The sequence below is a fragment of the Podarcis erhardii genome (assembly GCF_964252035.2).
Source record: "Podarcis erhardii genome assembly, chromosome: 9".
In the NCBI taxonomy this organism is placed as follows: domain Eukaryota; kingdom Metazoa; phylum Chordata; class Lepidosauria; order Squamata; family Lacertidae; genus Podarcis; species Podarcis erhardii.
In genome coordinates this window covers 42,881,479-42,909,102 of record NC_138512.1, presented here as the reverse complement: position 1 = coordinate 42,909,102, position 27,624 = coordinate 42,881,479, and the positions used below count along the sequence as shown (strand labels likewise).

Below are 27,624 nucleotides of genomic sequence, written 5' to 3'. Positions count from 1 at the left end.
GCAAATGTTCCATGTCTGAGAACTTTACAATTAGCAAGTGTCCTTCAAGAGTCCCAATTGTATCACAGACTTTGGGAACTCAATCTCCAAGTTCCTGCCTTCTACAAATTCAGAATTTTTCTCTTACTACATAGATCAACCATACACATTTGTTTCTTGATTCAAATTTTCAGTTCCAGGATTTGAAACAAGTCAATAGTGAGTAAACCTTTGCTGGAAATGGGTGTGAGGGGAATTTGATCAGAGTGCAATTTGACCATACTGGAAATATTGAAATTATCAAAAAAAATTCTGTAAAATCTCTGAAAAGAACAATATTTTGAAGTATTTTATTATTAATGCTATTTTTCATTTATAGTACAAGCATCTTTAAGAGAACTCTGCATTTCTTCCTTGACAAGATCCCCATGATGCACCCTCCAAGCAGGGCACATTTGGCTCTTGCTGGGTCCCATAAAATTCCTACTTGTTGTCACTGTGCTGCTGGCCAAAGGCTCCCTTGTTTGCAGGGTGCTCCAAATGGGCCTTGCCCAGAACCTGGGATCCTTCACCTCACCAGCCCACCTCCAACCAGGTATGGTTGAAACTTAGCAAGTCAAATGCAGGTAAGATGCACACAGGATACTGCACAGCCACCACTCTCCACCTAACCTGTTCTTCATCCACCCACCTCCCACCACTGCCAAGAGAAGCAAGCCTGCATTTTAAAATCCTTCTCTTTTCTTCATCATTGGTGGGGGGCATGGCAGAAGGGGAGAAGAACTTCCTTCCCTATGTTCCAAAGGCTTCCTCCTCCCATCAGAAGTGGCAGTGGTGGGAAAGGGTGAAGGGTGAAAAAGACTTTCTCTTCATTTCCCTTTCCCACCAGTGGCAATGGTGGTGTCGATGGAAGGAGCATGGGCAACCTGGCTGCCAGCTTGTTCCTCTGGCATGCAAACTTAGTTGTTGGAATGACAACAGAAGAGTGCAAATTTATTAGAAAGAGAAATCATAATTTCTCCTCTTTCTAGTATTAAATGTTAACATATAAAGTGAATTAGTACAAGATAAAAAGGCACTGCAGCATCTTCGTTCAAAACCTTAGCAAATAACCATTAGGTATAAAGCTGCAATCCCAAGTTCCACTGAATTCAGGGGGATTTACTGCTAAGTAGACATAGTTAAGATGATATCTCAATTCACCAAACTACTATGCAACCTTCATCTACTTCAAAGGCACTTGCACGGCCTACCACAAAATCCACATTGAAACAAGTGGAAGTTGCAAAGCACAAGTAGTTAGTGAACTGTACTTGTAGTTTCTTTTACAGAAATGTGCACACTTCCCCCCTCTTTTTCTGAAAGGTTTAGGGTTGTTCTAATGTAACCCAATACCTACTTACACGAAGACAAATGAAATAATGCCTTCGTTGCCTTGACGTCAAACCGGAATGCAGCTGACTGCATTTGGTCCAAAGAATTTCTACAGTATTCCTTGTCTGAGATGAAGCCCATTGCTCAGCTATTTCCAAAACCTAACTTTATTCATATACGGTTTCAGATAGTGAAAGGTTACTCAATAATGAATAAAAGGCAACCCCAAACCCCCAGCTATGAAACTATCTGAAATTTTAATTTATGGCTCAGTTTTGTTCACTACCAAAGGCTTATTAGCTTAGTAGGCTAGGCAATAGCTGTCATACCAGGACAAATGGTTTGTCACTTTTATGATTTAATAGAAGAGGCCCCTGAACAGCGATGCCTAAGTAACTGCCAACATGTGACTCTCTTCTAGTCAAGCACTTTATATCTCTAAGTGACTTTTCCTCTCTGTCTTTTAAATTACCTCAGAATGTATTCTCCAATGGATACAGAGCAATAACAGCCTCCCAAACAGAGGTTTCATTTAAAGCTAAAATTTTCCTGAGATCTTAAGCTGTGATGAAAACACTTAAAGGTCTTGTCCCTTGATCCTCCTCAAGACAAATAATCTATAACACGATTAGAGGTCTAGTTAAAACAATGCATCCCCATAACTTCAAAGAATATTACTTTCTAAGTGAACTGAAAGAACAAGGCCACATCTTAAATGGTGCCCTTTTAAGCTTACCTCCAAGGCTATATGAACACAAATATTTTTCTGTGGAGAACCTATACTCTCCAGCTATTTCCTGTGAAACTATCTGTAGAGGCATTAAGATAGGTGAAAAACAGGAGTTACCAATCAGCCACAGTTAATGGAATGGAACAACCATGTTATTCACATGGTTAACTGCAATTATTATATGACAGCCTAGCCAACTGAATCTTTCATTACATAATTGCTCAATACAAGCTGGTCATTTCATCTGTTAAAAGCAGTAGCAATCAGTAAGGTAGGGGTGGGAAAAGAGCTTCCATGCAATGATATAATCCATTATGTTATTTACCTGTTAACCAGTTGCCTAAATCTACCCAGTATTATACCCGGAACAGCTTTCTGTTCTGCATGTGTGTTCTCATGTGCAACCACCACCACTTACATTGACTATCAGCAGCACTGAGCATAGAAAGTTGTGTGCATTTCATACTTGATGTATTTGTCATCAAACACATTTATGTTTCCTACAATAAACAATGTGTTGTGCTGCCTGATGTTTTTTATTTTAATAATACTTGTAATACAAGTCTGCATACAAGCTTAAAGCCAGGTCACATCACATAACTTTGAAAAAAAATGAAATTAACTCTATCTTGAAAATTTAACATACAGTATGCATGCCTCAATTTCCCATTAATCCCAAACCTTCTCTCCTAGTTCGGCATCATCATTATTTTAAAAGAAACAGACACCAAATTCTTCAAGTCACACATACAATACTAGTTATTTATGCTAGGGACTTCAAAACAGTATTATCAGTTTCCGCTATAGCTCTGAAGAAGGAAGAACTTCAAGAAACAGAAAACTTCTAGTGTATGAGCTTAAAATGTGCCCCCACAAAAACTAGCCTGTCTGGAATAGTATGAAACTGCACCATCAATACATGCTTTCCAATGACATGTGTTCCAACTGAAAGCACCAATCAACCACAGCACATTACATGAGGAAGTGTCCCCAAACAATCCTGCAAATTGTATGCTTGTTATCAAAGCCTTCCCAGAGTGGGGTGTCACCCTGGCAAGCTCAAGACAAGTCTCTATCAAGGCTTGGTAAAAATACTAGGGGGCAATAAGACCGTCTATATTTTCATTACAATTAGCTGTAAATAGCACAAACATGCTAGCCTTAGGCCCTAGCAACTGAGGGTGGAGATCTGTAAGCAACAGCAATAAATGTTGCTCATTTGCTGGTGCCAGAAACAGAGCCTTCCAATATAGCAAATAGTGGGCTGGTTGTTGCCTTAGGTATGCAGATAAAGCCCAGGATACACAGAAGGTGTATTCCATCACTGGGTCCTTGAATACTGTGTGTGTGTGTGTGTGTGCGCACACGCGCGCGCGTATACACACACGGTATATTTAAAGATTTAACATTCAACAAAACAAAATAAAACTGCTATACCCATGACCACATAATCCATCAAAGATCAAAAAGTGGCTTTTAAAAGACAATGCAGGAACTGTACACCTCCACTGGCAATTACATATATTTTTTAAAGAAAATTAGCAATGGGGAATAAACTGGGATCAAAGCCTGAAACAACTGAACTGCTATCGGTTTGCATACTGGTGACCTGTACAGTATCATTCGATTTAAAAAACCAAACAGAATTCCTACAACTCCTTCAGAAATATTTACCAGCCTGGCGTCCGCTAACATTACAAGTAAAAATGCACGTGGAAATTATTTTTAATGGGGTTTTTAAACAACAGTGCAATTAGCAGCCCTGTATTACTCATTTTCTAATAAATTCTCTATCTATACCTATATGGAAACCCTCCTACTGACTTCCTTTCCTCATTTACATATCTGTGCAGGCCTATTCTTTTTTCTTCGAAGCCCCTTTGCCCTTTCAATCATGAAGCATATTACTCCACTGTCAGTGCAAAGCAGTTCCTAACAACAGGGAACCCAGCTGGGATAGGAAGAGGGCAGCAGGCTCATGCATTAACATAATAATCCAACTGTGTTCCCATAGGCCCTTAGGGCAGACAGCATATTAGGTAGGCCTCCTGTGCAGACCCAAGTGGAAGCTGCCTTATCACCTGCCTATCAACCTGTGGCAGTTACAGCCAACTCAATAGCACCAGCTCCTGCCAAGCTGTGGTGCCCAATTACCTTGCTACAAAGGACAGAAAGCCATTTTTCTGTGTCTGTTTAATGTACCTGACGCATTTCCTTATTTATGATTTGAATTTCTGCATAGTTTCCAGAGGGATTGACTTATTGCCTTTTAACTTTTGAAAGTCTAGAGGACATATTGATGCATCTAGCAGAAATAAGCCCTTCAAATCAAATTTCCACCACAAGCACAGCTTTGCAAAATGCAAAACACATCTTTCAGTTGCTCACTTCTTGATTAATTTGGGAAGAGCAGAAGAATTTAAAAAGAGCAAGGTAAAGAATGAATCAAAATATGTGTTACCCTAAGCTTCACAATCCTGTTCCAATAGAGAAAAGGCAATCAACAGTGTCCCCCAGCCAGCCAGCAAAAACCTTTGACTGTTATCAACTTGATCATGTTTGCAGTCAAATTTCTGATGAAACACAGGAAATCTTGAGTTGACTATGTCCCTTGCTATGCTTCAAAGAGTACAAATAAATACACGTTTAAATAAATAAAGTATACTACAGTTTTAAGTGATATTAAGTTACAACATGAAGACATTGCATTAACCGATTACATTATTTTGGGTTTTCCTTGTTCTAAGATGAGATTTTTTAAAAATGAAAAACAGATTTCCATTTTTCTACCACGCTTAAATCAAGCCAATATTGAACTATGTTATGCTTTCGTTTGCCTTGGATTTACTTTTAAACATGCTTTACAAGTAACACATAATATATCAAATGTGGCAACAAAAATGGGTTAAAGGGCAAAAAACAAAGGGCAATTTAGGCATAATGTATAAGTATGAACAAAGAAGTACATACTAACATAACAAAATGCTAACTTCACAGCACCCTGCCCCCACAACAAGTTTGGGGGGCCTTCTCAGTGGTGGCGGCAGCAGTAGCAACCAGAATGTGGCATGCTCTCCCGATGAAGTTTCAGCTGGTATGTACTTTATCTTTCTGAGACCAGTCAAAGGCTGGTATTCTCCAATGACTTTTACTTAACTATTAAGCCTTGACGGTATCAGTTTTATGCTGCTTTCAATTGCTGCTGATCTCTTTGTACTGATATGTGTGAATATGCATTTGTAAAGCTGCCCAGGGGAAGGTTTTTTTTAACGGCAATATAAAAACCCATCACTTTATGTATTAAATAACATTAATATATAAGCTGATGAACTATCAACTGGTGGTGGCCACCAAGTAAATAGATTTTAGGGTTGTAAACAATAATTCAGAGAGAATAGCAACTTGGTATCCAGTGACAATGAAAGACGAACAGCATTATCCCAAACATGTTCAGTCACATTGGGTTTTGTCTAATGAAGTTATCTCATTAGCACAAGGACTTTGCAACAGGACTTCTCCCTCTCTTCTACCTGCATATACCTTAAATGTGTTCTGTGATTCCCCTGATCCCCCAAAGCTAATGGGGAGGATGCAGGGGGAGAGAAAGTCATGTTGTGCAGGTAGAAGCCTTTGTGCAAATAGGACAACTTCTTTGATACAACCAACTATGTCCAAACTGAAATTATGTATTTTGAGCTCCAGGAAACAAATTTGTGACTGCATTTTGCATCAACTGGTGCTTCTGCACTGTCTCCAAGGGTAGCCCCACAAAGAGACCACACCAGGTTCTTCAGGAAAGACTGCAGATGTGAACCAGATTAAGCCTTTACAAGGCAGCTGCCAGCACTTGAGCATCCAAGCAAAGGGCCAGCTTAAGGAGTAATCCTAAAATGCACCCTAGCTGCTTCAGGAAAGTAAAAAAATGTTGGCTATCCTCAATCAGATTATCAGAACTAATGAATGGTAGCACTCCCACTTTATCTAGAATAAATTTCAGGAGTTTCCCGCCAGCCCCCATTTCATAATACAACATTACAAGGCACTTTTTAAGCATTTTGCATTTTGGTTCAATCCATTCAGGTAAGATATACCATCTCTTTATACTTTTAAATGTGATTACACTAATAATCCCTAATACTACATTGTTTATCCTGTCAAAAACCATGGAAATAACCATTCAGGTTTGTTATTTGGCCTTCATTAATGAAATATCTCCAAAAGCCTTCCACACCACCACAGAGAATTAAAGAGTGCTTTAAGTTTCATCTTCTCAATAAATGCATAGTCAAAAAGTAAATGTTACGTTTGCAGTGAGATTATATTCCAAACTGCGGAGGGGGGCAGAAATACTTAAATCAATTATTCTCAGAACAAAAAGAACAAATTCAGAAACCAGACCCGCATAGTCACTCCCCCACTTGCAAGAAAAATGGGTGGCAATGGGCATCTGAAGAATCCCTCCAGGCTATACACATGCTCTACAGAGGCCTCTCTATCCACATGGGATCCCTGCACAGCCTTGTTTTAACTCATACAAAGTAGGGAGGAAGAACAGCAGCTTTTTGATCTTGTTAGAGAGATCAGCAGAAAGGCTAAAACATTTCAATAAAAAGCCTCTACTTGAGTCACTCTTAACTTTCAGTCATCTAAGGGAACTTTCTTCTATTTTTTTGCTTACTGAGAATAACAACTCATCCTTCTTGGATCTCTACAGTCCGCAAATAATCAGATGTTGCATAATGTTAGCAAATGGGGGCCAAGTCACTAGGAAAAGGCACACTGTATCCCTAAATAAGCTTTTTCAGGACACAAGGAAATTTAGGCTGCAATCCTAAGCACACTTACTGGGGGGGGGGGTAAGAAGCCGCTTTTCCGCATGCCGTCCTGCCTCCAGCCGGCCTCGGAGCTTCAACTCTAGTTGAAGAGAGAGTTACGGTATGTGGAAAGAAAGGGGGGAGCTGGAGAGCAGGGGAAAAACCAGCATGTAGAGGTTTTTTAGAGAGTGCTCCCCACTTGCACCTTTTCCACTTATGCACATGGAGGTCCAAAACATAATCTGCACATAAGTGGGGTGGCTGGGTGCCTGCATTGGGAAAGTGTAGTGCAAGAATATGGCACTGGCCAAAGACCACCGCGAACCTCCCTCTGCAGCCACTGTTTTAACCTCCTTCATTGCTTTTGTTATTATTAAGCCTGCTGCAAGCAATAATAAAATCTCGCCATTATAAGCACTCTCAATTTACACATGCAGACCTCAGGCATCACCAGTAAGAAAGGAAGTTTAGCCTAAGCCACTCTTTCAGTAATGATCAGCTTATTCTGTTTTCCTTTAGTGCTCTTAAGTAAGAGTGAGAGAGCAAGAAAGAAAATGGTGAGGCTGTCAAGTTTGAAACAGATAAATCAATTATGTCCTTTAAATTACTCCAGAGGGCTTTCCTACCAGGGTTTAAAAATGTCTGCTCACTCAAATTTGTCCCTTAAAATTGCTCAACACGCATCACAGGCAATAAATTGCAAATGCAATTTTATCATGAACACAACCACTCTTCCCCCCTCCCCCTCCACACGCTTACATACATATCAGCACATTAACATTACTTTGTGTAAAAGAAAGGGAAGTCGCAGCACTGAAAACAGACAACTGGCCCACTAATGAGGCCCTTGATAACAAAGGCTGAGTATACTAGAGCCAGGAAGAGCATGTTTCAGACTGGTGCACTGCATTTGTTCACTTAAATACAATCAACCAACTGATTCAGCCCACACTTTGATATTAGATTCCAATGCTAGAACAAAACTAAGCTAGCTACATTAAGTGAAGCCTAACTATATATTTTTAACATTTATTAAATTTTCAGTAGTTGGGGAAAAGTGGGGAAAAGATTCATAATTTTTCTCTGCCAATTTCATTTTTGGATAAGACACAAATTCTTACAACTCACATCAAGTATTCTAGCCAAAATACTGCATTTTGGCTATAATGAGATTATGCACAGTTGAAGATTAAGAAAGGTGTCTGTATCGGCTACTAAAAAGAACAAATTATTCTCTCATTCAGGACTGCATTCATTCTCTAAAGCTTAACCAACAAAAGGGTTAATTAGGGATACAAATTTTCACAGACTGTTAATAACGGGCATGACACACACTATGTGCCCATAAGTAATTCTCAGGTATCTTTGATCTTAGCCCCAAATGATTACAGTTGCCTACCATACCCTGACCCCTGGGACTCTCTCAGAACCAGACATCTGGCTACTTTGTTCTTGTAGACTAATCTCATCCCAAAAGAGCTCAAGAAATGACACCAGGCAAGGAGGCTGCTGGCAAGGGAAAAAACATTACAGTATTAGCAGATCCTGAAAGTGAATTGGCATATCACAATTGTCTTCACATTTCTTATGGGCTGAGGTCATATGGTCTGCTGGCGATTTATAGGGGGTTTTGCTTTAGCACAGCAAAGGGGAGAAATAGTTCAGCACATCTTTGAGGGCTATCAGTCAAAATGTAAATAAAGTGTGCCCTGTCAACTAGCAAAAAAAAGGCACAAGGGGAAAGGGGAAAACTAAATATTTTTCTTTAAAATGACAAAAGGTGTAAATATTATTTAAAAATTATTCCTGCCCCTGGAATCTAAGACTGCTGCCTTTTTCTTCTTTAGATTGCCTCTCTAAAGGTTAAGCTTCCAAGTGTTACTGTTACTGGTCTACTCACAGCCATAAAAGTATCCCTGTAAAACTATCCTCAAACTGATTAACATGGTCTAAGAACTATGTTTCCTTCTGCCAAGACTTTTAGCCATTGGATACAACTACCCAAGTATGAATACACCTGTAAAATAATTTGTGAATGCCGCTCACCCATTCAAGTCACAATTTCCCCCATTGATGTGATAACAAAATATAGGACTGATCTTTTTCTGGTTATCTAAAACCTGTGTATGCAATTATCTATTGCCATAAGGTGCATGCATTCTGTACTTTGGTATCTGCACTCAAGTGCAAATATGAAATAAGAAATGGGCCTGGATTAAAAGATGCTATACTGCGGAGGTGGGTCACTTAGAGTTAAGTCCCACTTTAAGTCCTCTGTAGTCTATATACCAAGTAATTCAAAGCAACCCATAAATCACTGCCAAAAGTCATAAGCTAAAGAACAGTCCTTGGAATGCAGTTGGTGTTGTGGTCTAAATCACAGAGCCTAGGGCTTGCTGATCAGAAGGTCAGTGGTTTGAATCCCTGCGATGGGATGAGCTCCCATTGCTTGGTCCCTGCTCCTGCCAACCTAGCAGTTCAAAAGCACGTCAAAGTCCAAGTAGATAAATAGGTACTGCTCTGGCAGGAAGGTAAATGGCGTTTCCATGCACTGCTCTGGTTCACCATAAGTGGCTTAGTAATGCTGGCGATATGACCCGGAAGCTGTACGCCGGCTCCCTCGGCCAGTAAAGCGAGATGAGTGCCGCAACCCCAGAGTCATCCGCGACTGGTCAAGGGGTCCCTTTACCTTTTAAGAAACAGTCCACTTGTAACGATTCCCAGCTCTGAAGGCAAAGGAGGCTACTGATGTCTTAAAAGTAAAGAAGTTACATTCCTTTCCTCCTTCTTGCCACTGGAAGTGCCCCAGCAAAAGCCATTTGTACAGTTCTTGTAACACCACACCCTTCTTCTGAGCTCCATTTGGTTTCCCAAGGGTGTCCTCTTCAAACAAGCTTAATGTGAAAATAAATAACGTGTTGGCCTTTGGAAAGCAACTGAAATTGTGGCTTTTTCTCCTAAGTTTTTAATGTGGTTTGATACTAGTATCTCCTCTGAACTGCAGTTGTTGATTTTTGCTTTACTTGTGGATGCTTTTTGTAGTTTTATAGGAATTTTATATTTATGTGTTGCTGGCTATCTTTGCAATTAAGAGATGGGATACAAATATTTTTAATGAATAAATAAAATGCTGTAGACCCACATTACCCTTATTCATCTCCTCAGAGAGAATATGTTAGTAGTTCTATCTAAATAGGTGGTGAACAGAGGTTTTCAGCAGCAAATATGTTTAACATTTTCGGCATTTCATCTTAAATCAGGGTTTTAGTAGGAACAGTAGAAAGCGAGATATTACTGAGGGGAGAGAGCCAATCAGAATGAGACACATGGACACTATTTGAATTGTGATAGTCAAAGATTATGGCTTGAATGAATAGTAACTTCGAGAGTAGCAAGAGAAGTGTCAGGAAGAAAGAAGGAATTTGACCTGAACTGGATGCGAACCAATATCCTTCACTGTACTGCTTATTCTTTTGTGCGTGTTGCTCTTTTGTATGCTGTACCTTCATAAAAATTTTTAAATCATTTAAACCTGCCTGATCTGTCACTTCATGGTTCAGATGTTGGGGAAAGTCCTATGGACTCAAAGATCTCTGCAGGATGGTGCTGGAGCCACATTTTAAACTCTCTCACCAAACATTCCTGTAGTACCAACTGTATGACCTGCAGGCCTTCTTCCCTGTACAGCTTTGTTCACACCATTCAATCATGCACAGGAAAGATCACATTAAAAAAATGTATAGCTGTTTTAACATGGGATCCAGTTAGGGTTGCAGGCAGATTAATTGGTAATTAATAAAAAAAATATCCAGCAATTTATGCAAATTTGCACACATTTACATAGGAAGAAAATAAAGAAAATAATAGGAATAATTGCATTAATATTTTTGTGCATATTGGGTATACATTTTCCAGTAAAGGATAAAGTATTTTGCTGTAAAAGCAACATACTTTTTAAAAAACAAAACACCCAACATTGAGAGAACACATGATTAAGCATTTAGCCTTTGCTCTGCAGCCAGGATTTCAAACATCCACTTCACTAGCGAGACTATTTTTTTCTATAGCATTATGATAAATAAGATAATAGCAGCTTTGTAAGCTCCATAGACTCAAAAATATTGAAGTGGGTTCCCGGCAGTGGCAGCCAGAAACAATTTTCCCTCTTCTCTCTCCATCCATGAATACAAGAGCTTTCTTGCCTCGCAAGGTACAAAGACAGATACTGTACAACTTCTGTCAGAGAGATACAACTTCTCTTCCCCCCACAACACAAACAGGTCCCAAAACAGCCAGTCAGGTGCAGGGCTCCCTCATCAATTCTTGTCCCACCTGTTTAAGCATAGCATCCTTGCTCCCAATTCATGACAAGCCAGCAGCCCCATCAATAATAAGAGCTAAAACGGCACTGTCATCTAAACTGCCACACAGTACTCCATATGCTTACTAGCCAGAAATCGATATCGGTCAGGCAACAAGAAATAACTTAATAACCTCTTCAAGCCCACTAACTGCACCACTGTTACAGTATTCTTAAAACACAGCAGAGGTTTCCCTCATGTCCGGCTGATCACTTCCAACCAGGTTGTCAAGACTCAGGCTATATAAAGAGAAGAAAGGGTGAAAGAATCCATGGAGGTGTTAAATTGGAACTTTTAAAAACCAAACAAAAACAGACCAGGGTTGTTGTTTTTTAAAAAATGATGGTCATTTTAAAGGGGGAGATCAAGCCCAAGCTCCAAAATTGTGAAATGTTTCTTAGTGATGGGGTGGGGGTTCCCACCACAATAATATTAGATATGGTATTGTATTGGCATCCCAGTACCTCTATATTTTGATTAAAACTTATTGAGTGACCCAAAAGTAAAGCTTAAGATTTGCATATGCTCATATATTCGTGTTAAAAGGGATGTTTTGTAAAACATTAGAGTCTACTCACTCACTCAACAATGCTAATTTATATATTTTTTAAACTACATTCAAAACTCTTCTACAAATTATTGGTAGATATGGGCAATGGATTTTATCAACCAGTAAAGAGAAGCTAAATGTTGAGTTCAGTACACTTTGAGCAGGGGCAATTTTTTGCTAAAAGCACCTGTGGTCCAAACGCCTTGCCTGTGGGTAGGCAAACTAAGGCCCGGGGGCCGGATCCGGCCCAATCACCGTCTAAATCTGGCCCGTGGACGGTCTGGGAATCAGCATGTTTTTACATGAGTAGAATGTGTCCTTTTATTTAAAATGCATCTCTGGGTTATTTGTGGGCCATAGGAATTCGTTCTTTTTTCTTTTCTTTTCCAAAATATAGTCCGGGCCCACACAAGGTCTGAGGGACAGTGGACCGGTCCCCTGCTGAGAACGTTTGCTGACCCCTGGTCTTGCCAATGGTTTTCCAACACTTTCAAAGTGCTCAAGTAACTTCCTCAGATCTCAAGACTGAGAATGTGTCAAGAGAACAGTAGCTGCTAAGGCCATTAACAACCCACATCTCCACAGGAATCTGTTATTTCTAATTTTGACTGGTGTGCAAAGAGACTGGGACCTGAACTCCCTAATACCTCAAGTAGCACAGGTGTTCTCTGCCTAGAACAGCTGGCACCTGCTAATTAAAAGAAAAACTCAATACAACAGTTTTGCCTTATTTTTGAACAAATTTAAATAACATCTTTTGCAAGGCCACAACTATTGTTAATTCAGTATGGAAGATTCTTTTTCTCCCCTTTCCCAACTATAAACAGTTTGAAGATAGTGGGGTGATTAGAACATTGAGAATTTTAAAAAATAACGAAAGCAACAATACACTAAAAACCGGGCTTGACTTTGGAAAACATTTGATGGACATCTGCTTTCTCCACTGATAAGATCAGCACAAGGAGCATTCATGGATTTTTTTCATTTCCTTTTTTTCCTCTTGAGTTTTCCTTTATGCAACAATGCCCAATACACCCAATAGCTGCCTCACCTTCATCATCGGCACAATAAACATTTTATCTGTCCAATGGATGGTCTGGCCGCATTTTACAGTCTGCCTGTCTTCCCATTTCTATACAGCCCTTCCAATTTTATCCAACAGAACAGAATGAAACAGCACTGTGAGTGCCTTCCATAGTATTAGTAAAATTCTTCACTTTCTTTAAAAGAAGATGTAAACCATAATAACTTGCATGTGACATCACTCTAATTAGTATGTCATAGATACTTAAGGCAATTCATACAGATCAAGCAACTGAGTTGCCATCAATGAGCTTTGTGCCCATTCCTGACTAGACAAATTGTACCACTCTAGCTAAAGTCGAAACATCAGTGGCTCTGCTGCAGTATCAAACTTCAATGGCACTACTGCAGAAATGGCTTGCTTGTTTTTTCCGGTTCTGACTCACACCATCACAGATATCAAAAACCAGTATGATACAATATCTAGAGTTATCTGCAAAATTGACAGTAGTTTTTAAAAATACTTGACCGTCACATATAGTGTTGTGGGGTATTTTTTTAGATGTACATGTAATATAGTTATATCCATTGCTAAAAATATAAAATGTGAATGCCATACATTCACTTAAGAGAGCTGGAACTGGCTATTTCCTCTAAATGGGTATTACACATGATGGCAAACTTGGGTAACATGCGAGGGCCTAATGCAAATGCAGGACTCCCAAGTGCATTACCTTATAATGCTAATGTAGGAGCAATGGCCAAATGGAATCCAGAATGGCGTGGTATAGTATTTACTTTATCAAATCCCCATTCAGCTTCATGCTGACAGGATGACCTTGGTCCACTCACTCACTCTATTCTACCTCACAGGTTCATTTAAGGATAAGGTGGAAAGGGAGAGAACTGTATACTTCCTTGAGTTCCTTGGAAGAAATGTTATATGGAGTCAGATCACTGGTCCATCTAAATCAGCATTGCCTACACTGACTGGCAGTGGCTCTCTGGGGGTTTCAGGCAGGGAGCCTTTCTCAGCCCTACCTGGAGATGCAGAGGATTGAACCTGGAACCTTCTGCATGCAAAGCAGATCACTGAGGTATGTTCAACAGATAAAATGTTCAAAACCTTTTATTTCATTACATTTTAACCAAATAATCTTAACTGAAATAAAGTTACCTTAAAAGTATTGTCTTAAATAAAATAAAGCAGTCTAAGACTTAATGTATTCCTTTCTGCCTTGTGAAGCCTTTGATTTTATTCAGTAGATTACAAAGATTCTGATCTTTGTGAACTCTTTATTTTCCATCAAGACTGCACGAGGGGTGGGGGAATCAGAACGTCTCTTGTTCCACGGTTACATCTGAGAAAGGACTTCCGAGTCCTTTATGTCTGCCATGAACTTGATCTTTCAGCTGCAGTGAAAATTTTCTTAAAGCTATAATTTTAAAGTTAAATGATGAGAGGTTTCATTTGCTTTCCAAGCAGAGAGAAAAGCTTTTTCAAATAAGACTCCTACTGCCTTGACCTTGGTCTATGACTTAAAGAGTTCACCACATGCAATAATTTACCTTGCCCCATGGGACTCTCCAAGGTTTCGTTTCCGAAAAGGCTTTAGATTTGGAGGCATCACTAGATCTAAAAATATAATATTCTTTACACTAAGTAACACCATTTGTGTGTTGAATACAAATTAAAATGAAGGAATTTAGTACAGATTTAAATGCATAACACCAAATCATGAGTCATAAATAGGATTCCTTTAAAGATTTTTAGTGAAGACAGAACATACCTTTAGCATAGAACCACCCAGAAATGATTGGAAAGTAATCCCCTCACCAAAAAGATGACGAGGGGCGAAAATTGGACATGGAGGAAGTCAACCCCTCACCTGGGATCCATTCAGGGAGGAAAGGGGTTTTAAGGACATGTGGCACAGTCCAGTCCAATCCCCTTCCCCTACCACCACTTCAAACCTACAGATTTCCTTTAGATCCAAAAGGCTGTGTGCCCATGCCTGTCCAGTGGTCTCTGCTGCCAGGCTCCCTACCTGACTTGAGGAGGGGAAGGTAAGTAGGATATTCCTTTAAGGATAGAGGGGCTTCTCTCCTGCTCTCCCTTCATCCTTGTACTGCAGGCAATAATCACTCTATAATGACACTTGATTTGGTCAGAATAGGCCTATCCATCCTGGCTCTGATGCAACTGCAAAAGAGCTATGGTCATGAAGAGATAGGCATTTTGAAAGTTTAAAGGGCATGTATCCCCAAGGTTTCAAAATATTCACCAAAAGTTACACCTCTGCATTTGAAGGTATTGTTATTTGATGGGATCTCAAGTGGCATTTTCATGATCTGTTAGTCAACTTTACTCTAAGGAAAGAAAACTTTTGCACAAAAGCATTTAAATAAAAAAGCAATTAATAAAATAAAACTGTAATCAACTCACCTCATTTCCACCAACAGCTTTGGTTAAAATCACTGCTGAAGACACAGGAGGTGGCATGCAGCCTACTGTCTGCAAACTAAGGGGCAGAAAACATACACAGATACAAATGTAATATTCATTGAAATTAATCACAAAACCCATAAAGGAGAATGGGCAAAATTACACACCACTTTCAGAAACAATGAATACCAATATTCTTTGTTTTGTGACTAGAATACAAAAACAGGATAGATTTCTTAACTGAGATGGTATGATAGCTCAGCTGGTAGAGCATGAGACTCTTGATTTCAGGGTTGTAGGTTTAAGCCCCACATTGGACAAAAGATTCCTGCACTGCAGGGGGTTGGACTAGATGACCGCCTTGGTCCCGTCCAACTTCACAATTCTGTGATAAAATAGTTGAATCCACAAAGGCTACCCCATTCACAAGCGTGCAAGTATCTGTATGCTACATGCCCCATGAAAGTAAATGGAGTAGCTCAAACTGTAATGCACAAGTAGATCTGGACTGGGATAATGGGCAACTCATACAAGCTGTTTCTGTATCTGCCCAAGAAGCTAAATATTCCCTTTAAGGAAGACCACATGGTCTTCTGATAAATCCATTTGCAGTCTACTGCTCATTCCTTTTCAGATGTATACAGATACATGAGCAGCTTGCAGAAGTCATTCTACACAAAACAAGATAAGAAGCTTTGTTATAAAGCTTTGTTTTTTCTCTGTAAATCGGAGTGTTATGATATTCAGTGCAGGGCTCTTGAGGCATAAGCTACAATTCCCTAAACACTTTAACTGTTCAAACTTTATTCATGTTAATGGAGTGTGCGGCAGTAGATTGCTCTGAGGCATGACCTACCAATCTATTAAATTCAAAAAATGTTCCAAGATCCCTCATCAGTTATGGAAAATAATCCATGGAGTGGCGGCTGTAGGATGCTTGTCCTTGTAAATTTTGGCTGGGTCAAGCCTCAGTTCATTCCTAGGTAAACATACTGTCTCTGCTTTGTTTTGTTGCTTTTATTTATTCAGAGTCTAAAATATCTGGGCACTTGGCAATAATTTTTTTAATTAAAAAAAAATCTCTGCTTGCAATCTATTAGACATGACAGGAAAGGAGATAGAAAACTTATTAAAAACTGAAGCCAAGGAATACACTGTACACTGAAAATTGAAATCCAACTTCGCAGATGCTCTGAACTAGACTAACATGCTAAAATCTCTTCCGGTCCTGAACTCAAAGTCTAAGATGACTTCTGCCACAAGATGTATTCTTACATCCTGTGGCAGGAGTACCAGTCCCACCATTCACAGGAAAACAAGGAGGTGCTCACTGCACGCTGCGATTGTGCCATGCATGGTGAAATTCTAGCTTCCAGGTGTAGTCAATACATCTAATTTCCAAGCATTTATGTTTGTTCTTTAAAAAGCATTTTTCTACCCCTTCCAGATTATAGAGAGAAATCGTAATGCAATGTCCTTCCACTTGGGCCCTTAGATGCTGTTGGACTACAACTCCCATCTTTCCAGGCCAACTGAGGGATGATGGGAATTGTAGTCCAATGACTTCTGGGGAACCAAGATTGAAGAATACTGCCTTAATGTGAATAATGTTTGGTAAATTTGTACAGATAGGAGTAATCTAGGAAGGTGGCAAGCCCTGAGAATGAAAGAGCTGAGTAGCTTTTCAGGAACTTCTGCCTTTACATTATAAGTGGTTGTTTCTGCTGGGGATATGGTAATACATGCATTAATTTGAGAAGCTTCCTGAGAGGATGTGCATATAAAGCTTACTTTGAACCTACTAAGGTTCACTCCCAGAATCTGCTTTCAATATCAAGGTTCAGCTCCAGAAACAAGAGGACCCCTGAACACATGCGGAGTACAATTTTCGTTATTACATACCCCACCCCCATCCATCATATATCTGGAATTGGAGAAAGTATTCTCTGCTTCAGAGGATGTGGTTTGCAAGCAGGCTTAGCAACAGTGCTGAGAGAAATCTGAAGTGGTCTTAGGGGAGGACCCCTGGTTCGGTGGACGAACATATGTTTTGCCTCCAGGTGCCAGGTTCAATCCTGGAACAAGCAACAGGCCACCAAGTTAAGAGTAGACAATACTGGATGAAATTGACATTATTCTGACCTAGTATAAGGCAGTTTCATGTGTTCTATCCTCTCTTTGCCCTCTACCCACAAAAAAGGAGACAGAAACATGATCTACCTCAAAGTCAGAAAGTGCTAAAGAATCATAAAGTTGAAAGGAATCTCAAAAGCTATCTGGTCCAGCTCCCTGCTGATGACCCCATGTAAATCTCAAGTACGATTGCTCTCACTATAACATTGCCAGAAGAGAAATAATAACCAGAACACAATGAAAGGACAGAGGAATTGCATCACAAGATCTTCCCTTATGGAAAAGCGCTGTTCATTATGATCACATTCTTGGTATTAATGAACCCTAGTTAGGACAAGAGTCTCAAAGACGACCATGACAATATATTGTATGAGCTAAACAAAACATATCCTATGTGGCAAAGATGAGACCAAGAAATAAAAAGGAGGCAGCATTATTATACCAGAGGTAAACAATAAAATGTTCTTATACAGCATTTAGCAGCCTAATAATATACAATGTAGACTGACAGCCTGTGAGTGAGATGTAAGTAACTGCCCTAAACAGATATTTGCTGTAATATTTTCTACATACTGGAGTTAAAGTTGAGGGAGTGGCACACAGTTTTGCACTTTAAAAAACCTTCTAAATAGCATTACTGGGAGAAGATGTACAAACAATATTCCTCAAACCACATTTGTTTTGCAACTGTTTTGCCTTGAATTTCTAACAGCTTACCTGCAATTCAACACTTCACTCACGGAGAGTAAAATAAAAATTGTCCTGTTCCTAAATATTTGGGTCTTATCTTTGTGAATAGTTACACACCAGCGTTTACATTTGTACAGGTGTCTCCCCACTTGTGCGGGGGTTATGTTCTGAGCCCCTGCAGGCATAAGCTAAAATCGCCCAAGTGGGAACACCCTCTAAAAAGTCTCTAAACACCCATTTCTTTCCTGCTCTCCAGCTCCCTCTTTTCAGGTTCTCTCTCCACACAACTCTCTCTTCAACTAGAGTTGAAGCTCTGGAGCCAGCTGAAGGCTATGCAGAAAAGCAGCTGGGGTTGTGGGGCTGCACATGTCACCTACTAGGCAGGGAGCCTGAGCAGCCTTAACAAAGCCCTGCTGCGCCTCTGTTCTCTTTGGGGCTTCCTCTGCCCTCAATGAAGTCCTCTTTGGGATCAAACCGATTTTTAATCATTTTCCATTTCCACTGCTTGTATGCATGACTGGTGCGGTCATTGGTGTGTGGTTTTTATGGTGTATTTTGAGTATGTTTCAGTTTGTATTCTGATTTTCTTTTTATCATCTGCCATGAGCAATATGCAGATGGAACGGTAGCATACTGGCGCACTAAATAAATAAATAAATAAATAAATAAAGCAGCTATGTTCCTTAGAGGCAAAAAAAGAGTACTTCTAGAAAAGGATACAACTTGAACTGCTTTCATTACAGAATTTAGCTGAATATGCTGCAATATGGTGCTTGATATTTTTTCTTCACATTGACAGCCATATTCATACACTGCAATTTTCTATAGCTCTTGATCTAAAGAGAGAGATCACCATGTAATCTTGCCGGCTCCACTCGCTTTTGGCCCTGGCACTGCCTGCCATCAACTGTGACCCCTGATTGACTTTTCCCATGGGTCAACAGACCATCATGGAAAAAACATATTCTGTTTCATACATACTCAAACAGTTAAGCTTCTATTCTACCACCAATTTTTCCCCATTTTTACTCCTAGTCCTTGAAACCTGCACTAGCAAATTCAATACAGAAGGCTTGTCAAGAAGAGGCATGATCTGCTGAGTAAGTCCCTACATATAAAATTAGCTGCCAAGTCTTTGGATACATGAGACCAAGATTTTGAAAGAGTAATGTTTTGCATACATATTTTTTTTCCAACAGCAAGTGTCAAAGCATGAACGTACACAGAAAAATCACGTACACAGTAGGGAAAAATCAGCCCTAATGATACCGAAAGCACATTTCTGGAAAAGCAGCCATAAATATTTCACCCTTTAGATGTTAAAACATACCCTTTTAAAAGCCATTCATTTATAGGTGTGATAGATAACAGCTGAAGAAATAGCCATATTGCTGTTGGGAAGAATACAAGTGTGAAGATCTGGACAAAAAGATGCAATTTCACATGCATCAAAGCACTTGTCAGCTCCTACAAAGCAACAAGAGAAAAAGAGGTTGCAGTTTTAACAGCTGAAGTCAGTTCTATTTTGTATTGCTTAAGTTGGTATCATTATTATATATGTCAGATACATATTGCTTCAAAAAGCCTATTCTCCAATTCTGTAAAAAAGGGTCTTTGCTTCACCTGTCCTGATGCATGCAAATTTTTAATCACCCATTGTCAAAACTAAGCATAAGCTAGATTAATAGTAAAATACACATTCAAATTAAACATTATAACAACTGGACAGGTGACACCTGTACCTACAATGTTTAAAAAAAAAAGACTTTAGAGCAGTCTTCTAAAACTTTGGGTCCCCAGGTGTTTTGAGTCCAACTCCCATTATACCTAGCCAGCATGGCCAACAGTCAGGTATGATGAGAATTACAGTACAACATCTGGTGACCCAGGGTTGGGGAAGGCTGCTTTAGAGCTTTACATAGCAGCAAGACTTCACCAAAGGTTAGCCCTGCCTCCACCCAAAAAAATACTAGCTAGCATATATATGCATGTATATAAATGGCTAGTCCTAGTGCAACAATATTTTCAATATCTGTCAAGCTATGACCCTAAATAAACATCCCTGTTATCTAAAGCTAACCCCCCCCCAAATGACTTAGCAAAAAACCATCCAGTGTTATGTAAGGTGGCTCCAAGCCTACTTTACCACATAAATACTGCAGGACTTAAATTCTGAGCCTCAGATTACACATGGAGAAATAATAAATTGGGAACAAACTTACAACAGATGGAGATAAGTGGTGATATTAAACACATGTTTACAAAAGCTGCCCACACACCAAGGTCATGCTGCAATGCATAATTAGGAGCGTGGGGAAAACAGGATGTCACTGCTCTGAAATATACCTAACTTCAATAGATCACATGGGCTGTTCAGCTGGTGCTGGTTCAATGCCAGTGTATTAGCCACATGCCCATATTAGCAGAATCAGCTCTGAAACACCTGTGTTACCAAAATTAGAGTCACCTGATCACAATTCTCTGGGACCCAAGTTCCATTTGAATCAATAAAATGACTCCAAGTAAATACTTTGCAAATGACCCACTGTAGGATTGCAGGTGTAGACTCATCACAATCCATACAGATAATTTCCATGTTAAACTAATAGCAGAATATCAAGTTTAATACAGAAGCAATAAGGGACCTTGTGACAGTCATTTATGGGTACAGGGATGTAATCCATTACATCTTTTTCTCACACTCTTGATGCATATAGTCTCCTAAAACTACAAGCACATATTGACTGCTGTTGGTACTATGCCATTAGCAGCCTGATGCTCCCATCAACAAAAAAGGTGAGAAAGATTAACATTCATTTGCAGTACCTCAGTTTTCAACGAGAGCCCACTGTTAAAGAATATAGCTGAAACAGCTATGTATGTGATGGTGATTTCTGGTTTCAGTGGTCCTGAAAATACAAATACAAAAAATAAACAAAAATAAACCAAGACAGCCAAGATTGATTTCCACATAAGACTTACAGGCCCCTCCACACACACACACACATTATTATGTGGTTCCCACTGAAGACTATATGAGGTTAAAACCAAGCTTACTGGCTTCTTCTCTTCCCATAGCCAAGAGCAGAAGTGCAGAAGCAGCCCAGCTCTACCAGAGCGCAGTCAATGCATTCAAGATCAATATGAAGGGTTATGATTCATATACAAAGGAGTGACAGAGACAAGGAAGTAATAAGATTTGGATATTGCAGAAACAAAAATCTAACAGACTTGTGATCTAAAGAATAAAAGCAAAGGCCTTCTTTAACATTAACCCCCCCCCCCTGTAAAACCAGCTATGAATAAAGGCCTAGCTTTTATAATTAAAGGTAAAGGGACCCCTGACCATTAGGTCCAGTCGTGATTAACTCTGGGGATGCGCTCTATATAGGCCGAGGGAGCCTATACAGACAGCTTCCGGGTCATGTGGCCAGCATGACTAAGCCGCTTCTGGCGAACCAGAGCAGAACACGGAAACGCCGTTTACCTCCCGCCAGAACGGTACCTATTTATCTACTTGCACTTGACGTGCTTTCGAACTGCTAGGTTGGCAGGAGCAGGGACCGAGCAACGGGAGCTCACCCCGTCGCGGGGATTCGAACCGCTGACCTTCTGATCGGCAAGTCCTAGGCTCTGTGGTTTAACCCACAGCGCCACCCGCGTCCCAATTGCAGCTTTTATAATTACTTCTTGTAAATTACTGTAAGTTAGATTCTGTGCTGTCCTAATGTGTATTTTCAATAGGGGAAAATAGGGGTTCATATCTGGACAAGCAGTTGAAATCCAGCTCCTATTGATTTTAATATTTGCAGAGTAATCCAGCAAGTCCAAATACAAAGTCAACAATTCAATATCAAATTCACACATAATGAATGAGGGATGGGAATCACTACAAAGATGATGGTAGTGGAATACTTGAGCTATATAGTGCCCTATAGTTCACAAGAGATGTACACAACATGGAATAGAAAGTGGGTGGTACGAGAAAGTAGTAAGGGGCTTCTTCATGCTGACTAATTTCTGAGCAGTTTTAACACACGAGCTTGCAAACAGTGGGCTTATCCATTATCGCCCATTAATGATGTCACAAGCACTGTCCAATAGGCCCTCACACTATATGTGCAACAGCATTACGGGCAGTACTTTTAATTGCACAGTTTGGCTAACTGGCGAAAGAACTGCATTCTCTCAGCAACAAAAAATTGTTCTTTAGTTTTGAAGAAATAAGATAACCTAGACCTCTTTTTGGTTCCTTGAGAGATGTCTGGCTCACATAATAAATAAGCAGTATGTTTCAGTGCCAGGCAAAGACCTTTTTATTCTCACAGGTCTTTTAAATCTGATGCTTTTACCCTTGTTTCACACCTGGAATGTTTTTGTTGTGGCTTTGATTTTAGTTCAGTTTTATATTAATTGTTTTAATGCTACTTTTTAGAATTGTGTTTTGTATTTCATTGTTTTTATTATATGCTATATGTCACCCAAATAACTTTAGATATTTGGCAACCAAAAATACAGTAAATATTGTGCATTTGTTATACTGTTAGCAGGAAAAACAGAAAAGCTATCAATGTTCACTTCTGGCTGATACACTGAATAAATTCAAATAATGTTCCCTCCCCACACCTCCTTAAGGTATGTGGATAGTGTTCCCTTAGGAGTGTCATTAGTCAGTTTTAGGAAGTTTTCCATTGTTGTTTCTAGCAGCACTGGCAGAACTGAAAAAGGAAGGACCGCAGGGAAAGTAAAAATTTAGAGGTACTATCACTGTTTTGACACCATGGTAATTGCTCCAGCTGTACTGTTCCTGCTGGTTCATATGGCCTAGAAGTAACTGGCGTGGGATGAGCATTATGGAAAGACTGGTGCACTTACTGGTAAATGGCTACTGTTCTAAGTCAGTGCTAATCACTCACAAAATGCTATGCCTCAAAGCATCCTTAGCAGGGCTGTAATGCTGGTACAATCAGTTGTAAAAATCAATTAAAAAGTGTTTCAGTAACTACGTAATTGTTTCATGAACTATTTTTTATGTAAGCTGCTTAGAGATTGTTTTTATTTATGAAGTGGTATTTAAATCATGCTAAAGGAAATAAATTTAAAAGTCCCAATTAATTGGCTAGCTCTTTTTAAAAAAGCTTATCATTAATACAATTATACAAACTGTAGGTAGCAAACGCTATCTTAGAAGAGGCTTTCTTCTTTCTCAGATACATCACACATGCACATCAACTCGAGAAAAGAAATATGTGCCTTGGTTTATAACTACTGTTTTTATGTATATGCCAATTGTTTCACATTTAATCAAACAATCAACACAGTCAATTTCTCTAACTGGGCAACAGAACGAATCCTTAGTTGACACTATTTTTGTAGACTTTTTTGAAATGTAAAGTTTGTATTCTATGTTGAGATTCCTGCTTTGCAAGGGGCTGGGCTAGATAACCCTTGGGGGATCCCATCCAACTCTACAGTTCTGTGATTCTGTTATTTATCCTGAACACCAGGCAAACGATCCTCACATTTCACTGAATTGACGTACAGGCAAATGTGGAAGTATCAACACTTTATGTCTTCCATAAAATGCATCAGAACCTCCTGGGAACCAGTGTTTTCTCAATGGAGCAAAGCAATTCTTCATTACCAAAACAATGAAACACAACATGCTACTTACCACAGAACAGATTACTAGCCATTATTAAGCCAGATTTCTGACTCAGGGTTAATTACAACATTTCTAAATTAAGGTGCAAAATATATGAAGTCATGGAACTGAAGATTAAGAACCCAAGAACTTCATGTCCAGGTTCCAGCCTTCCACTGGGCAGTATAAGCCAACCTGGCAGAAAACTAGATTGGAAAGTGTGCTCTTAACCTGCAGTCAGATATAGGGAAAGAAGTGGTCTCCTGGACATAAAAGTTCCTTAATAAATGAAGAGTGATTAAATACAATGCTCAATACATTTGTAAACAATTGCTGACCAAAAACCTCGAAAAAATAACTGCCTAAGACTAGTTAGCCCGGCTACTGAAAGGCTGTCAAGCTTACAGATGGCAGAAGACCAGTGATATATGACAGATGCAACTGCAGGAGCCAAGTCTGGATCACCACAGATAAAATAAAAAGTCACTGAACTGAGTGGGAATTACATCTGTAAATGTGCTCCGATGCACTGAAGAGGAAAAGGTATGTGACAAAATGCCCCACTGTCCAGTTTAAAATTACCACTTTAACAGATAATCCTCTTTAAACACTGGAGCACTCCCATAGTAAAATCTGCAGAATTAAACTCATAGCATTATTTAAAATATATTTTTGTTAAGCTCTACACAAAAGTTAGCAGCTCTTCCAACAAAGCCATGTGCAATGAGACAATAAATATTTTCTGGGATATCTAAAAATTGGCCACAAAATTAGAAGATAAATAGAACAAAAAAGCTAAAGCAAGTGGTTGAATCTGCAGGCCAAGTAAGCTATACATTTTATACAAGTTTTAGCTAAAAGAGCCATTTGCCTTGCATCAATTTCAAAGCTTTTTTGTTTCCTGCCATTTTCAAAACGTGACAGCAATGTCCTATGCATGCTTACCTGGAAGCAGGATAGGTGACCAGATGAAAAAGAGAAAACAGGTATCCTACAATTTTAACAGAAATCTGTGTAGAAGATATTTCAGCAAGTATAGCTTTGTCAGAGCTGCATCCACTTCTTACATCTTGCCACTCCATTAGGGACAAAATGAGTAGGACTTACTTTCATGTATACATGTATAAGATAATAGGGAGGGGGAATTCTATGGAAATTAAGCTAACGTGCATAAGAAAAATGTCAGTTTGCATCCCGGGGGAGTGATCTAATTTAGCAAGTTTATTTTACTTGCATTTAGTAAAGAAAACTTTGAAACTGCCTAGTTTGCCTTAACTGTATTTGCAATTGGGCACCCATTCATTTTTTCTAATAAACTCCTGAAACAGAACATTTTATGCAGATAAAAATTAAGCATTTGGAAATTTTCCATCCCACATCACTGGCACACACTAATTGAGAGGATATGGCATTAAGTACTAACCAGTACATTTTAAAATAAAAAGGAAGATGTTCCTACTCATATTTTCGACTCAGTGCTCAATATTTCATTTTGACACTCGAACAAGAACAGCTTGTACATTTATGGTATGTCAAAGGCTATTTAGCAAATCCACAAACTGAGTCTTAATATTCAAGCTTCGTTCTTTGTGCAACAGACATAGACAGTATTACTGAGTCACAGGCAGTCTATGTGCTTTATTCACAACATTTTTTGGTGGTGTGTGCAGGACTTATCTGCTTTTAAAAGGGCCCAATGGTAATGAAGTTTGCTCTTCCCCATAATTTGAAGAAAACAAAACTAACACAACTGCTTTATAAGCTTGCTCTTGCACTAGGGGAATGGCTATACATAATTCATGCATTCCAAGTAATTCTCTCCGGAAGAGGAGGAGTAATTATCCCAGATTCAACAGAAGTAATTTTCCCAGGTGAAATGGATATAGTACGTGGAAGTAAGGAAGTTGCTCCCTGTTAACAAGTGTATTTGTTCATTGTTAACTCAGTCCTCACGGATGTGAAAAACTACCTCCTCTGAATTATGTTTTACCAACTATTACTGTGAAAATTATTGATGCACACACACATTTTTTAAGGTGGGAGCATACAAGGATTACATCAAACCCAATAATTTCCCAATCTGGGAATGACTTCCCCCTCTCCATGTTCATTTACATAGCCTAATAGCAGAACAAGAGTTTCCAGCTAGTCAATGTACTTTTAAGTTTCTACACTGGCTGGGAAACAATAAAGGCGATTTGGGGAGTGAGGGAGTTAAATCCCTGTCCCTATTTTTGCAACTGCTTGGTGCTTGCAGTTATCAAATTTATTATCATCACTTTTTTAAAGGAGTCCACGTATCTCCTTCAATGTTATCTGTTGCTGGGACTTAAGTTTGCTCAACCCGCCCCAGAGCTCAGCCCCTCCTGCTTGCTGGGTGTCACCACGCGGAAGTTGGGTTGTCTCGCTCGCTCCTAGCGTGCAACGTGTCAACGCAGCTCCTCTGCCGAAGAGTTTTGGAGCTCTAGGGAAGCTATACTGAACCTCAGAATGGCTGCAGCGGCCAAAGGAAAGAAGGGATCGGATAGCAAACCCCAAGCAGCGTGCAGATATTCGGGCCGTGGGCTTCCTTCAGTTCTGCTACGGTGTGGAGAGCGCAATATTTTGCAATGGACCCCATATACCCGACACCCGACTTTTTTATATATATTTTAAAATCCCAATTTCCTCTTTGTTTGCAAGCAAGCGAGTTGGGCATGTGAGGGGGGGGGTGGAATCCAGGGCTGACACGCATTTCATGAGGCAACTGCATGCCCACGGCCAGACTTACCCCCTTTCACCCCAAAGGCCGGCTCCAGCTTGGCCACCGTGATGACCAGGACTATTCCGAGAATGAACCAGTCTTTCCTCAGCCTGTCCAAAAAGCCCATGGTGGCAGCAGCAGCGGCGGCGGCGGCGTGGCCGCGAGACTCCCCCGGCTGCAGGCAGCTAGGAAAGGGAGGGGAGGAGGAAGGCGGGGAGTTGGTCAAGACTTCCCTTTGGCCCCTCCTGCAGAAGGGCTGTGCAGCATGGAAGCAGCAGCAGCAGCGGGGCTACTTAGAAGCTGCTCCCGCCGCCGCCGCCGGTAGTAGGAACAGTATCCAGTGACAGGAAAAGTCTCCCTGAAAGCCGCCATCACTACCACGCGCCTACTAATAGACTCGCACGCCATCTCTGGAAGCCGGCAAGCGACGAGGTACGGCGGCGGCTGAGGCTGGACGAAGGCAGAGAGAGGCCGGCTCCCGAGAAACGCCCCGCAGCCCGCGGGGAAGCTCTTCAGCAGCAGCTGCCACCGCGTCGCCGGCATATAGCGCGAAAGAGCCCGTCAGTCAGACGGGAGAAAAAGGCCCGCGTCCTCTTTCCCTCACAGCGGGGAAGGCGCGCGCGAGAGAAACTCCCGGCAGCCCCTTCGCCCGCCAGCGGCGCGCGGGACAGCGAGGGGGAAAGGCAACGGTAACCTCGCGAGCGGCGGTTGGTGCGGGGCTGCGCGCTTCTTCGAGACTTTACGCCCGTTCGCCGACGCGACGCGCTTGACGTGGGGAGGGCGGGGCGGAGCTTTCAGTTTCCTGGAGTGGGACGCGTTTCCCGGGAGTTGGGCTCGTGGCGAAGAGAGAGGCAGGATTGGCTGGCCGGTTTGTGCGGGGCGGGGCCTGCTCGGGCACCCGAAGGTGCAAAGCGCGCCGCTATTGAAGGTTGTCATATTTTAAAGCCAGATCGCCGCCGCTTCGGCTATGAAAATTCCAAGGACGTGGGGAAGTGTTGGCGTATCTCGACGGGCTGCTAGCGTTGGTGCAAACGGAATCCCCAGTCTGGACCCCTTGCGGAGTAGAAGCGCATCTGCTCCCCACCACAAGAATGCATTTGGAAGCTTTACAGAGGAACGGTCTTGAAATGGTTGCAT

The 27,624-nt window shown here is 40.5% G+C and overlaps 1 protein-coding gene across 9 annotated transcripts in view; it reads right to left on the bottom strand.

The window, feature by feature from the left end:
* Positions 1-27,157, bottom strand: part of SLC10A7 (solute carrier family 10 member 7) — a 133,045-nt gene extending 105,888 nt beyond the window's left edge. For 7 of the 9 annotated variants that reach the window (XM_081875429.1, XM_081875430.1, XM_081875435.1 and 4 more), the window contains exons 1-4: positions 26,515-27,157; positions 20,927-21,009; positions 19,431-19,567; positions 15,278-15,353 (exon numbers count right to left, since the gene is read on the bottom strand). In XM_081875429.1, the coding sequence (XP_081731555.1) occupies positions 15,278-15,353; positions 19,431-19,567; positions 20,927-21,009; positions 26,515-26,614 (396 nt within the window). In that variant the 5' untranslated portion in view covers positions 26,615-27,157. The remainder of the gene's footprint in view (positions 1-15,277; positions 15,354-19,430; positions 19,568-20,926; positions 21,010-26,514) is intronic. The other 2 variants (XM_081875432.1, XM_081875431.1) reach the window with 2 other exon arrangements.
* Between the last annotated feature and the right edge of the window lie 467 nt (positions 27,158-27,624).